This window comes from Copidosoma floridanum, unplaced genomic scaffold (genome assembly GCF_036245765.1).
Source record: "Copidosoma floridanum isolate Cflo_tuat_1 unplaced genomic scaffold, Cflo_Japanese_pri ptg000001l, whole genome shotgun sequence".
In the NCBI taxonomy this organism is placed as follows: Eukaryota; Metazoa; Arthropoda; class Insecta; order Hymenoptera; family Encyrtidae; genus Copidosoma; species Copidosoma floridanum.
The window spans coordinates 2,148,994-2,163,694 of NW_028321878.1; the positions used below are offsets into that span (position 1 = coordinate 2,148,994).

Genomic DNA, 14,701 nt, shown 5'->3' on the forward strand with positions numbered 1-14,701 from the left:
ACGGATAACAAAGCGACAATAGTAAAATCATGAGATGATGACTAATTAGCTTGTGCAACAGAAATTTATCGTACAAACACATCTTTTTTTTTTAGTCGTATATGAATCTAGTTTGCATAAGTTTCTCAAAACGCTACATTAAGATTTAACGGGCTTCGCGCGTAAAATTATAATCATAAACAAAATTAGATAAAACTATGAGGGGTTGTCCGTAGATGGGCCATAAACTCCCCCCTAAATATCAGGTGGGGTAGTTGTAAGTTCAGGTAATGCCTTATTGCCTTAAGAAAATCAAATAAATCATGAATACAATTGCACAACTGATTGTTTGTTATTGCTGGGGGAAAATTCAACAATACCATATATTCGAAATATATAAGCCAGGGTTATCGAAAAGATTAATTACATATTTTTTTCATCCATGCCACTCCGTAAACACACATAATTGTGGAACGTATCATCAAGTTCGGCATATTAAATTCTACAATTTTCAATTCTTGTGTCACTGAGCGACCCAATTCTTTGAATCAAAGAAAATTTCTTTACCCTCATTCCGTTAAATATTTTCTTATGAGTAAAAAAATATAAGTTAATTGAAAATAATATTTTATTAAATTAAAATTTTCATTTTTTTAATTACGAATTTCTCATTTAGTCGTACGAAACGTTTTTTTGGATCGACTAAATTTGTTTCAATTAAAAGAAAATATTTAACGGAATGTGATCAAGTGAAAGCTAAAATAAATTCTTAATTCGGAGAGATTTTTTCACAACATTGCGGTGCTGCCCCCCCTAATCCTTAAGAAGCGCGAAGTTTTAAATCTATTTCCTCGATTCTTATAAAAAACGAGATAATTCTTACTGATATCAATGAATTTCAAATATTTAAATAACGTCTCGAATTGAATGTATGTAAAATCGTTGTTTCATAACCAAAAAACAAAAAAATAAACAAATTATGTCCAAAAAATTTGTATTTGACTAAAAAAACACTGCTTTGCAACCTCGCTGCAAATATAAAGGTTAGGTTAAGATATCCAAGCAGAAAAAAAGAAAGGAATTCACACACGGCCTTATATATCTATGTATATACCTACGCGTGATGTGTTCGCGTGTACGCGTATACGAGTACGTTTTTTACAATTTTACCATGCGGCTGTTGCATGAGCAAGAAAGAGACAACTGTCATGTGGACGTGTCCCAGAGCAGTTGCTAGATCGCTACCGTTAACGTAAACATCGAGTGAATTGGAGGCTGCTGCTGAGCCATCCCCGTAACCCCATCAACAAACTGCCTCCAATTAGTCCGGTGGATCATCAGGAAAGCTGAGGGATGAGGATGCCGCGATGCCAGCACGTCGACGTCGTGTAGGCGAGTACCAGCCGCTAGAACCAGTAGCACCAGGTGTTTATTCAGACACTAACACCCGACGACACCCTAGGCAGGACGGCGACGAAAACAACGACAATGACAACGGCCTGAGCAACGCCACCACGAGCCGGACCATCCTACCACCGACCATGTCGTCGCGCGATCGCAGCAACGAGTTTACCAATGTCATCCGGAGCATACAGAGCAGAAACTCCCTCAGGGCCAGCCAGCCCGTGCACAGCTCGTCCACTGGGGCTGTGCCTAGGCAGCCCAAGCAACTCCAGAGCTATTCCAACTTCATGCTAGTTGCCAAAACCATTGGCAAGAACATTGCCAGCACTTATGCCAAGCTTGAAAAGCTTGCTTTGTGTAAGATCATTTGCTGTGATTTATTTTGCTTTTCTTTTCCAAGGGGGGACTAGTGCTTTCTGTGCTCTTTTTTTCTGTGTTTTATTATAGGTACTTCTTTTTTTGTTTTAAGTAAGTTACGGCATGGCTGCTTTTCCATTGTGATTGTAGTTTGCCTAGTGTATCTTGTAAAAAGTGTATGATGCTTTTCTGTTGATTTTCTTTTTCTTCAAATTTTCTTTTAACTTTATTGTATTGATCGTACAGTTTTATGGACTGCTGTGTATTTTTGATGATAAAAACTTGTATTTAAAATAGTTACAATCTTAAATAATACAGATATATTGTTACTCAAGTCCCATATGGCTTTAACGACTAGGCTCTATTTTCGTATTATTGGCCCATTTACTGCATTAAATTAAAAACTGCAGTTGTTATAATTTAATATGTTATTAATGGATATGTAATAATGTACATGTTACAATTATTTTAGTGGCCAAAAAGAAATCTATTTTTGATGACAGGCAAATGGAAATTGAAGAACTGACAACAATAATAAAAACAGACCTAAGTAGTTTAAATCAACAAATTGCCAAATTACAAGATCTAGGTAGAAAACAGCGTGAAATATTTAGCTCTCAAAAGGGTCATCATATTGCATCACATTCCTCATCTGTTGTTGTGGCCTTACAATCAAAACTTGCCAATATGTCTAATCACTTTAAAAGCGTTTTAGAAGTGCGTTCTGAGGTAAGTACTTGACACCATGATGTACAAGATAATAGTTACGATTATCATTATTTACACACACTTTTTTTTGCAGAAAATGAGGGAAGAGCAAAGTAGAAGAGAGCAGTATTCCCATGGACACGTTTCTACAATGTTACCCCCTAGTGTTTCTGGAAATCAAGGATCCTTACTACTTCAACAAGAGTCTAGTGCTTCCGTTAGTATAGATTTGGAACCAGCTATGGGACAATTGAGTTTGCAACAAGCTGTGTATGATGATACAGTAAGTTCGTGATTTATGGAGGAGTTTCCATTGCAATCTCGTTTGCATAAAAATATTACGATCTAAAAATTTTACAGGACTCTTACATGCAAGCTCGAGCTGAAACTATGCAAAATATTGAATCTACCATAGTTGAATTAGGTGGAATATTTCAACAATTGGCGTATATGGTTAAAGAGCAAGAGGAAATGGTGGAAAGGTAAATTTTCATCTCTAAATTTGTTTTGTTGTTAACAACAACAAGGCTCTAGATTATAAATAATTTTCATTATTAAATGTCTTGTTTACAGGATAGATAGTAATATTGAGGATGCGGAAGTGAATGTGAGTGCCGCGCATGCCGAAATTTTAAAGTATTTCCAATCAGTAACTAGCAATCGGTGGCTCATGATCAAGATTTTTGGGATTATAATATTTTTCTTCATATTCTTTATTGTTTTTATGGCATAAAAATCAAGAAGCTACATGTGTGTGCAAAAAGGATGAAAAAAGTCGGGATGAACGGGTGCATTTGTTCATCTTTTGTAAGAAACGTTTTTATCGACTACTAATGCACGTATGATATTGAAACTGGAATGAATGTTTTACTCGGGTGTGGTTTCGTAAGATATATTTATAATTATTCCTCGTCGCATTCCTTGACTCTTAGCACCAACGTAACTTTGTACTATACGAATTTGTATAAAATAGAATGAAGGATGTGCATCATGAAAAAATTGTATGATTCTCGATTTATTGTTATTTAAGAAAAAAGAATAGTGTTAATAATAAATTACAATTTATTTAAACTCGTTTTAAAATTATATTTAACAATTGTATTTTTTTTCTTCATATTTAAATGTATACATATGCATGTACATATATATACACACTTTTGTAAATATATAGATACAGTTTAATTGTAACATACATTCAACCATGGACAAGAAAAAATGTTTAATAATCGTTCCAACACAAATTTCATCACATTCTCTATACACTCATACAGAAATGCAACGTTGGAGAATTAATGGAACAGAGAACAGAATTCGACGGACAATTAACATATAATGCAAAGAAAGACTTTCATAACATTATTTAAACATGTAATCACAAAAAAACATTAGATATATATATTTTTTTTTAAATAGTCAAAATAATGTGAAAAAAATAATCATTACACCTCTCGTCATTTATCATCGTATGTTACAAATATTCGTGATTAAGTTCATTTATCTACCCGTATTTTTCAAGTCTACCGCAACGCAAGCGTTCCAGAGAACGCTACGCGTACATGGGACCTTGGCCAGAGCACAACTACTAGCATTGTGTCGTCTGGCGAGGCTCTTTTCGCATAGTTAAAAATATGTTTTTTGATGTGTATGTGTGTAAGTATATAAACAGTGTCTGAGCTCGAAAACGTTGGCTTTAAAAAATTGAAGTATCCCTAAACTTTTCCACCATAAGATTTGTCCAACGATTCTCCGGAAGAATGTAAGGAACCTGAGAAAACCAAAAAAGTTACATGATTAAATCTCCAAAAAATCGCAATTTACATAATCAGAGCGGTAGTGCGAGCTAGCAATTGTTAAAAGCACCAAAAAATCCATCCATTAATACACATATAAGCAAATAAATACGTGCATTACATACATCTTACACAAAAGAATGTAATTATAGTATGCACTAAAATTACCATCCAAGTAAATTCACCAATATTTCACATTATTAATGTTTTTTTTTTCTAACAAAAAATAAATAATTAAATAACGATCCAAAAAAAATGAACGTTACCAGGAAACACAATGAGCTCAAGAAAACTAATGATATAAAGATCAAAAAATTCTTATACCTTAATATTCATGATTACTAGCTAAAAACAAAACACAAAATCTGTCAACCTGACAGGTTTACTGAATCACTTATTGGGATTATTTCCCTCCATCGTGCTCCAAAATTGTCGGACTTTTGAAAAACGTTTGCGTCCTTGCAAGCACAATAGGGAACATATAGAGAAAAAAAAACAGAAAAAATAATAGAAAAAAGAGTAAAGAGGCCCATCGGCTGCTGTTGTTACGTGAAAACATGCTTCGTGAAGTTAGTGTTTTTTTTTTTTTTTTTTTTTTATTAAAAAAAGGTAAATGTGAATTGGTGCTGTATGTGTTTCAAACGTTTATGTTATGTTACAGAATGTCAATGTTGTGTGCATGTAGTACAAAAGCAAGCAAGGATCGTGCAACACCGGATTCAATGAAACATCATACTTATTAAGATCCAAAGCAGCCCAAAGAAGCCAAAAGGCAGACCAAGACGCCGCTCAACCTCCGAGCGGGGAACAAACATTGTCACGAACCTTTGTGATTGCGGGATCGCTGCTGCACGTGGAAGGCAGCTGAATTCCTCGTGCCTGGCAGTAAGTCACCCGCCCAATTGCCCATCCCGTCCTGTTGCGGCTGCTGTGACTGATGCGGATGCCGCTGATGCGTGGGGTGGAGAAATGGCGGCGGGGGCATCATGTGCGGCGGGTGATGATGGTGTAACGGGGGCGGTGGCAGAGGAACGTCACCAGCGAATGGGGGTAGCGGCGGGGGTGAGCGCAGCGTGTGGTGTGGATGCGGAAAACCATGGTGGAGCAGCGGGGGAGGCGATATCCGGGATGGCGAACCGGGTCGGCCTGAGGGCGGGGGAGAGGAGAGCCGTCCGCCTCCGAGGGGCGCCGGTCGCGAGCCTACGCCGGATTCAATGCCACCACTACCTCCCGAAGGAAAAGGAGGTGGTAAAAAATGTGGTGGCGGTGGCAGTGGCATTCCGCCGTACATGTAGGACGGCGGGGGTATCGGCCCACCGGCAAACATCAGAGGTGAGGCCGAATTCTCGCCGGGGCCACCTTGAAACAGCGGATGCACGACGCCTGACGCGTCGCCGTTTGCGGTCGCCAGATGCTGCAGGCCTGTTGGGAAAGCAAAGGGATACGAGCGTACAGTCAGCGGGAGCGCGTAATGTTTTACTTTCAAAAATTATTGGTTCTAGCTCATCTACGTAGAACTAGCTGTAAATCTGTTATAATTCCATCTATATTGGTAAATGTTATAGTTTTAAGAGTTTCAGAATGTTGGTTTTAGCATTTTAGTTCTGTTGAAGAATGTTTAAGTTATATTTTAGGTATAATATAATTGAGTGTAGTATTTCCATAAAAAATTATACAACATTGAGTTCATAATAAATTTGAATGAAATTTGTCGGTGTAAATACTTACGATGCAGTTTGTTTTCAGGATCGGTATCGTTTAAATTTTTTTCGACGAGTGTAAGTCGGTTGCGTAACTGACTCGACTCAGCCTTGACTTCTTCCAAGCGCCTTTCATGTTGTCTCGCGGCCACCTAATTACAAAATATAAAATTACTAAAATACAATTTAAAACGGTAACAACTTAATTTCATTCTTTACAAACCCAATGCTCGTGTGCTTTTGTTTCAAGAACAGCTATCTGATTTTTGTACTCCCTCTCTTGATCTAGGATCTCATGTTTCAACATTTCCACTTGTTGTCTGTAGACGAAATTACAATATAAGAAAAAAGCATGAATTACAATGTGTAACTAAAGATCCTTACTTGTAATTAAGTAATTCGTTTTGCATTGTCTGTATCCTTTCTACTGTAGACGAATGCTCACCCTGCTTTTCTAGCCAAAGTGCTTCTTCCCTGAAAATAATTGCTTATAAAATTGTACATAACTTTGATACAAAAGTACAGATACAGAAAGCAATACTTTTGCCGCTGAGCTTCTTTTTCTTCAAAGAACTTAGTCAACACCTCGAGCCGCGTCTCTGCATCTTTTTTCTCTTTTTCTGCTGCTTTGCACTGTTCACTCAGAACTGCAACTTCCTCTCTTACAAGTTTGACGTGTTCTAAAAAGTTTGAATTTATATGTATGTATTAAGATTAACTAATATTTTTGTTATTTTTCAAAAAAAAAAAAAAAAAAAAAAAAAACAAACCTTCAAGTAATTGATGTGCACCTTCCTCCTCACTTAGTTTAATCTTTAGTTCATCTCTCTCATCTTGCAGATGAGCAGCCTCAGCTTTAATGTGGGAGACTTCATACAACTTTTCGAAATCCAAATTATTTAAGTTACACTGCTCTACTACTCCAAAAAGCTCTTTGACCTCTAGTTCCTTCATTTTTAATTGTTTACATAAGTGAGACTTATCATCAGTCAACTATTTTCATGAAAAAGAAAAAAATTTATTAACGCAAATAATTTTATTTTATTTCCATTAATTCTGCTATTTTGAAAATACTTACGTATTTGACTTGAGCTTTAAGCTGTTGCAACTGATCCACCAAAGATTGCTCCAAGCCCATCTTTGAATTTGTTTCTTCATAAAGTTCTTCTGATAACTTGGCAATTTCAAATTTCTGCTGCTCAATAGTTTTTAAACTGATTTGAAGATCTCCTGTTAAGGTTTCATTCTGAAAAATAAATATAATAAATGTAAATGAATTACATTTTCCTTTGGATTTTTAACATTCATATTCATACACAACAAGATCAAACCTCAAGCTTGTGAAAGTCAAGCTGCATGCCAGATAAAGAATAAAAATTATAACTCAAGACAAACTATTTATACATGAATTAAATGATACTTTACCTCCCGAGTCTTGAGAGCAAGAGAGTTCGTCAAAGTTACGTTGACGTTTTGCTGATCGTTAAGACGATCCTGCAAGTCCTGAATGGATTGAGCTAGTGGATTATCTTCGCTTTGGGTCGCAAGAATCTCACGTAGCATGCGTTCCAACTCCAAGCCGGCCTCCGAAGCGCCTTCCAGATCCCGTTCCAGTGATGCAATCTGATCTTTCAAATCTTCTTTTTCTTTCTGCAAAAAAAATAATCGAGTTTTGTTTAAAAAGGTTTTGAATTATTTTTAATTGGATGCAAAGGTTTTTACTTTACTCACTTCGGAAGCTTCCAACTCGGACTTGATTGATAACACCATTTCATTAGATCCAAACGATTCGTCCTCAATAGAGTCCAACTGAAAGTACAAATGTCGTTTTGTGAAATAAGTTTAGATCAACCTTGAATTTAAATTTTTTCTACTCTAAAAGTTCACTTACTTTCGTTTTTGTAGACTTGAAATTATCATCCAACATGATACATTCCTTCCTTGTTATCATCAGATCTTTTTCAAGTTTGTTTATCTTGGCTATCAGACATGCATCACGTCTTTTGTTCTGTTGGAACAATCAATCATTTTTAGTATGCCTTAGTAATTTTGATGAAAAACATATTTTGACTAATACTTACTTCGATCAGGTAATAACCAAGGGAGAATAATAGGGTTGTCACAGCCGTAATGCAGACATACAAAAGACTATCCGAACTCTCAGTAATTATTCTGTCACTAGTCACTGCATTCTGTTCAGAAGTATACTGATCCTTTATTTCCTGTGACAAAAGTGTACATTTGATGATTAAAAATTTGATTAAACTACCTTTTCTTCAAACACTTACCTCATTTGAGCACTCATCAATCTTCTCACACGTCTCTGAAGATAAAAATACTTTTTCAATATCCTTTGCTGGAGCTACTTCTTCAATGCTGGCAGTAGTATCTTCCTTAGTTTGCTGGATTTCGGTACTTGAATTTATATGATTTTTACCTAAAACTATAGACTGTTCGATCTCATCTTCGACTTCTTCTGAGCCTGAAAAAAAATATTAAAATTGAATATTATTTTTTTTCCCAAAAAATGTAAATTCTAAGATAATAAATAAAAAACCTTCAGCAGCATTCAGCAAATTTCGATCGCCTGGAAATTTGCTAAAGCTCGAAGTCGGTTGTACATCAACAATACTTTCTTGACTGGAACCTGCTGATTGAGAGCCAGAAACCATGCTCTCAACAACAGAATCATTTTGAAGGTGCGTAGGTACATGACTAGTAGCATAACTTGCAACATTCACATTTTCGCCATCTGTTGCATTAACTTCAAGTATAGATTGATAAACTTTGACACTACTAGTATTTTCGATTGGCGTGCTATCGTTTATGGAATGACTTGACTGAAGAGAAGGTTCTGCAACGGGCCTGAGAGGCTCACTACCCGCTAGGACCGTTTCTTCTTCAATTTCTTGCTTTAAAGGCACTTTAGAGGTAGTAACCTCAGTTTTTACTAAATTGATACTATCTAAAATAACTTCTTGCTTATCTGTTATCGAATTTGGAAACGTAGTAGCATCGGCTTCAGTAGTAACTGAATTATTAGTAACTGACACTACTTCAACTACCTTTGGCACAGTAACATCATATTCATCAGCTGGAATTTTGGCTTCCTCTTTTACAATGTTTGTCTCGTAATCATCAACAGGACTCCCATTTTCTGATGGTAGGGGTGCTTCTATGCTGCTTTCACTAATTTCAGACTCGACTGACCTGACAGTTTCTGCATTGTTCTCAACTATTTCGTCTGCATGGACCACTGCTTCATGGGCTTCACTTTGCTCAGCACTCTGAACAGTTGCATCATTTTTACTTATTGTACTCTCATCTGTAGATGTATCTACCAGTAAGGTAGCATCACTAACAACATTTTCACTTACTTTTGGTTCTATTACCAGCTCTTCAACAGTAACATTTTCAAATTGGCCTTCTGGTAATACAGATTCCGGTAAATTTGGCTCTTCTTCAGAAATAATACTAGATTCATCAAGATTTTCAATTGTTGGTGTTTCCTCAGTTGTCTGCTCAGATATACTACTTTCAGAGGACGCAACTTCAGCACCAACGTCATTCGAAGAATCTTTGGAACCTCTTAAAATATCTGATATTGCAGAAAAAGTGGAACTTAGGATATTTGGATAGACATTCAATTGGACTTCCTCTTCTGATTTGATATGGTCTTGCAGAGTTTGAGTTGAATAGCTTGGCTGTGATGGTGTTACTTCTTTAATATCCTGGGGGATTACAGTTCCATCATAGATGGATACATAAGAAGGAGAAATCTCCTGTGGGTCTATGGTGTCTTCACTTTTGTTATATGCATCTGTTTGCACCTGAGCTTGAACATCCACAGTATTAGTATTAGACTCTTGAGTTTCATCAACAGGTCTTTCTGCAGCTTTTAAACCGTTTTCCGTAGGCACTGTAAAGTTCAAATTTCTTTTCAAGATCCTCGTTTCTCTGATGAACTTTGATGGAGCATATCCACGCTTATTTCTTATCTGAAATTATTGATTGCATTAAAAATGTGTTATTTTATTTTTAATTCTTGCATTAATAATAACAATAATAATGAAAACATTCTTGTTTCAATGATTTTAGTTATTGTGCTAATTTTAAATCAAGAATACAATTGTTCACTAATGTTAAGTAATTGTCAATAACCTTATCATTGAAATATGACATATGGTAGCACCTATTAGAAATTTCAAGATAATTGTGGCATCAAAGGGGCTCTCAATGGAACATAAATAAAGACACTCTTTTTAAGCACCCAAATAGTTACACACTTGGGATGAAAGAAAGAAAACAAAAAAATGTTTACAAGTAACACTTTCCAATTTTGAATGATGGAACAATCCATCAGATTAAACGATAATTACCTCGACACCCCACAGATCACTCCTATTTCCAGCTTGTTTACTGAAAATCTTGACATCGGCATTTGCAGGAAAACTGAGCACATCTGGATCCTTGGAATGATAAGGTATGGTAGTCTTGCCCAAGGACACAATCTCTGCAACCAAAAGCAGGGCAAAATTAACCAGCAGTCATTAAACAATTCATAAGCCTTACAGCCTTTTGAAAGGCTATAAAACATGTCACGCATATACAATACATGAGTACACACACAAACAGAACAAACAAGAACAGCCCTCAAAAAGAGAACTTGAGTAGTAGGTATAGGTAATCAGTATTGTCTGGGAGGCGCATTACAAGTAGGCTAAAGTATGGCTTCAAATAATGCGTGCGTGGAACACTAACCAGCCAACTGGCACATAGGTACTTATACTTTTGCACTACCTGCACCCTTGCACAAGGACGCTGCAGGTAGAAGAAAAAAAAGGGGGGGAGGGAAATCTACACTAACCAGAGCAGGTCTCGTCGTAACACTGTCTCAGGTTCGATATCTTGGAGTCACAGGGGTCGATGAACAGGCCCGCGATGAGGATGACGAGGACGAGCACCAACCAACCGAGCCTCCTCCTCGTCCTCGTTAACCATCCCATAATCTTCGTCATGTCGGCGTCCCGTGGCTCAAAGCTGTTACTGCTGCCGTTGTTATCGCTGTCACCTGTGCTCCGCACATCACCGCTGCATCCCCTTTTCCGCACTTAGAGCCGGTAGGCAGGCAGAAGGTCGTTGTCCCCTCCGCACACCAATAGACGTGGACTTGACTCAAATAATATTTTGCACACACAAAATTAAGGCAGGGGATGAATATGGTATTGCATAGGACTTGGGGGGAAAGGGACAATCTCTGGGGGGACAAGCACAAGAAGCTCACGACTAACGAGACTGTCACTGTCCGTCTCTCACTCTCGTTACTCGTTACTGACACATACGTATATCAACACATAACCATCTTATTAACACATACAGCTACTTGAAAGTAACTACCAAAAAGAGCGCGTGCAGCGTTGTTGTCGTCATCGATGTCATGATCACGCAGATGCAGATCACAGTACTTAGGTACACCACCAGAGATTAGTAGATTTACATACACTACTTTTACTCTTTTTTTTCCATCATCCCCTTTCTCACCCCTTAGGCTTTTCACACAAAACTGGAGCAATTTACTTTACCATACGAGTGTGTAGTGTGCGCACTGTGCGCATACATGATAACACTTGTGTCTTGGTTATCGACAACGGATGGACAGTATGGACACTGCAGCATTGTAAATGCTGACATGATGAAAAGAAAATTTGAGAGGAAATTAGAAAAACGTGGTTTCTGCTAGATGCATCCCCCAAAAAAAAACTTTTTTTTCAACAAAACTTGACATGGGATGAGCAACAGTGTGACTTCTAATAGACGGCTCTGAAAATTAAATATTTTAACGTGTTTCTCGTAAGGACAGTGAGAGTTTTATGATAAAATACACTTATTAAGGTGTTATCGAGGTCACTCCCTCCGGTCATAAATGGTAGAAAATTTGATTTTAAAAATAGCGAATCCGATTTGGCGGATCATAAGTAAAAAATCCTTTAGTTTTTCAATTTTTTAAAATTCAACTATTTTTAACGCAAAATTTTGTGTTATTTTGAAAGAAAAAATCATTTAAGTTTCTCAATCTATAAGTTATTGGGTTTGGTTATTTTTTTACTCAAAATAATGCGTCCAATCAAAAAATCACAAGGGACATACCTATAGCTCTCGACACACTTCACGCGGCCGTACTTCAGCCACTTTGCAGCCACGTGACGTAATATACTGTTTTTTCAATATTTATTTTTTGTCTTTAAACAATGTGTTTTTCAACTAGTAACTTTATGATTTTTAATCCGTAATCAAATTCTAAAAGAAATCTAAATATTAACAGAATGGCCAGTAGAATATGTAAGCATTTTTTATTATCAAACGTGAAAAAAATATGATTCTTTGTTTATATAATAATTCATGAAATTTTAATTCACGTAGGCTGGATTGCAAGATAATTACTTAGTTTTTTTAAAAGCTCGTACGATTGAAGTCTCGGTCACTTCTAGCTCAAATATTGAGTTTTTCAGTTTAAGGATGATTTTCCTCTTTAAAAAATAATGGTTAATGACAAGAAAAAACACACACTTTTAGTAACTCGTATTTATTGCACTCATCGAAGTGGTTTTCTTTTTTTTCTTTAATGATTATACAATGTACATTGATTTGATTTTACGCTGAAGAAATATAATCTTACATTATTTTTTAAGTGTTAAACATACCTTTTTTCTCTCTCTTTTTATTATTGTTGTCGTTTACTACGTATACGTACGTGACTAGATCATACAAAAAAGAAAAATTTTAGTTTCGATTCAAGTTTGGACAATATTTTTATTTCCAATTATCATATAAATGACGAATAAGTACTGGTGACAAATGTACATCAAATCGAAACACGTGAGGATATTAAATTTTGTGTTTGAATTAGTTTTTTTTCCGGTATACTCCCTGTATAAACTTTTGTAACTGTTGAATATCATCGAATACATGAAATACATTCGTATTGACTATGTAAACTGTCTTTCTTTTATTAGATGAAAATTTGATGACAATATCTTAAAAGACGAAATAGTGAAAAATGCCGTTAAACGGCTTAGCAAAGATGACCACAATACTTTAACGCAGGTGAGACGTTCATTCTTTCTATATTTATTTAATTAATCGTATTTTGTATTTTTTAATATTGCAGTGACTCTAAAATTATCTATTTTCTTCGTCATCGTAGAGTTTGTAAGATTCTATGACGATGACGAACAGTCTGAGTTTTTATAATCGTTAAAATTTAATATCTGTATCAAGTATTAGTAATTTTTAAACACATTTTTGTACATGAAATATATGGTTTTTTTTCCCCCTTTTTCTTTTAATGTACAGCTCAAGAGTAGTCGTTTCGTTAGCAAAATTTCACTTGGTCAAAATCGGTGATGTAAATTTTCAATGTAATATTTTATTTAAATGCACCTATGGAACGTTAATATAAAAATAATAGTAATTAAGTTAATCGCCAACTAAAGTGGTTATCATCATAAAATGTTTACCGTAAAAAATATTTCGTAGTGCGTTTCTTTTCAATGCGTGGATCAAAACCAAGCAGTGCTCGATTGCCCTTAAAGAGCAGTAAAAAATAATTGTACGATAGTACGAACATTACTTAGTAATTTCAATTCATGAAACAGTCGTTTCCTCTAACTTTGTGCATGTGCATATATGTTATATTGTATGGACCGGGTACGGTCGATTATACGTGGTTCATTACTGCAAATTCCTTTATTTTTTATTATCCTGCTCCGCTACAAAACTCGATAAATAGGTACTGAGAGCTAAAATCTACATGTGTGAGTATCGTAATTTTTTTTCGTTCAAATATCCTTACCGTCTACATTTTTGCTATTTATTATGCTCAAATTGCGTTATTTACATACGCTTATGGTCGCAACTCTGAAATTATGTGTTTACGGTTACAGAGTTAATTGCCAAATGTTTCATACTTTGTTTCACTTACTTTTAGGAGATAGAATAAAAATAACGAGTACACTAATTTTCGACTATTTTTTTTTTTAATTTTTTTTAAATTTTTTTTATCATGGTAGAATGGTTCAACCTCAAAATACGACTCATATAAAAATTAGTTGCGTAGTTCTGTGAAAATAATTAGTATATGTTTTTTTTTTATTTTAAACGTTTAATGGTGCAATCTTCAAAAATATGTATATTCTTATTTGATTGATCCATGGTGCGTAAAAAGTAAATTTCTTTTTATAGTAAAAGAACAATAAAAATCAAATAGTGTAACAGATACAAAACGAAAATTTAATTCAGTGGATTCCGATATGTAACAGGTAATAAATAAGTAATTTATAAAAGTTAATCACACATGATAATTCGCTGGCTAATTTTCAGAAAGAAACGAGTAAAATTGTCACCACAATAAAACGCTGTGTAATTTTCAAGCTCTAAATTATGTTTCTTTTTACTGATTACGTGACGCATATTATTCTCATCAATAATATAAAATCAAAATCAAAATTACGATATGCATCACGTAACTAAATTGATAACCCTATATATGGATCCATATGTAAGATATAAAAAGATTCGTTTGAATCTTTAAGACGATTCGTAGTATTGTACTTTTAAAATGGTCTGAGATTTGTGTTTGGTTAAAACAGGTTGATGTAATAATGTGAGCTATGTCACAAGAAAATAAATGTGTTCAATGATTGTTTGAAAATATTAAATTTATATTTGGTAAGGGCAACAAGACAACATTTGTCATTCAAACTA

The 14,701-nt window shown here is 35.3% G+C and overlaps 2 protein-coding genes across 2 annotated transcripts; one reads left to right on the forward strand and one right to left on the reverse strand.

The window, feature by feature from the left end:
- Positions 1 to 1,086: 1,086 nt before the first annotated feature.
- Syx5 (syntaxin 5) lies at positions 1,087 to 3,479 on the forward strand. The gene is made up of 5 exons (XM_014348605.2): positions 1,087 to 1,740; positions 2,213 to 2,469; positions 2,543 to 2,731; positions 2,809 to 2,930; positions 3,022 to 3,479. The coding sequence occupies exons 1-5, from the start codon at positions 1,347 to 1,349 to the stop codon at positions 3,179 to 3,181; spliced, it is 1,122 nt and encodes a 373-aa protein (XP_014204091.2). The 5' UTR covers positions 1,087 to 1,346; the 3' UTR covers positions 3,182 to 3,479.
- A 13-nt stretch (positions 3,480 to 3,492) lies between these two features.
- On the reverse strand, positions 3,493 to 11,454 carry Tango1 (transport and golgi organization 1). The gene is made up of 16 exons (XM_089594751.1): positions 10,806 to 11,454; positions 10,318 to 10,451; positions 8,496 to 9,936; positions 8,227 to 8,420; positions 8,020 to 8,160; positions 7,830 to 7,946; positions 7,670 to 7,747; positions 7,364 to 7,588; positions 7,017 to 7,184; positions 6,709 to 6,931; positions 6,480 to 6,618; positions 6,323 to 6,412; positions 6,162 to 6,258; positions 5,967 to 6,090; positions 5,064 to 5,660; positions 3,493 to 4,213 (listed from the first exon to the last, which is right to left on the reverse strand). Exons 1-16 carry the CDS (start codon positions 10,954 to 10,956, stop codon positions 4,158 to 4,160), a joined length of 3,975 nt encoding a protein of 1,324 aa, XP_089450877.1. The 5' UTR covers positions 10,957 to 11,454; the 3' UTR covers positions 3,493 to 4,157.
- Positions 11,455 to 14,701: the final 3,247 nt, after the last annotated feature.

What these genes read in the sequence shown, in the direction of transcription:
- Tango1 (XM_089594751.1), bottom strand. Translation starts at nt 10,956, where the DNA reads ATGACGAAGATTATGGGATGGTTAACGAGGACGAGGAGGAGGCTCGGT. An exon ending in GTGATCTGTGGGGTGTCGAG is followed by an intron (nt 9,937 to 10,317) that starts GTAATTATCGTT and finishes CAATAATTTCAG; the next exon opens with ATAAGAAATAAGCGTGGATA. An exon ending in TTTGCTGAATGCTGCTGAAG is followed by an intron (nt 8,421 to 8,495) that starts GTTTTTTATTTA and finishes ATTTTTTTTCAG; the next exon opens with GCTCAGAAGAAGTCGAAGAT.
- Syx5 (XM_014348605.2), top strand. Translation starts at nt 1,347, where the DNA reads ATGCCAGCACGTCGACGTCGTGTAGGCGAGTACCAGCCGCTAGAACCA. An exon ending in TTTTAGAAGTGCGTTCTGAG is followed by an intron (nt 2,470 to 2,542) that starts GTAAGTACTTGA and finishes TTTTTTTTGCAG; the next exon opens with AAAATGAGGGAAGAGCAAAG. An exon ending in CAAGAGGAAATGGTGGAAAG is followed by an intron (nt 2,931 to 3,021) that starts GTAAATTTTCAT and finishes TCTTGTTTACAG; the next exon opens with GATAGATAGTAATATTGAGG.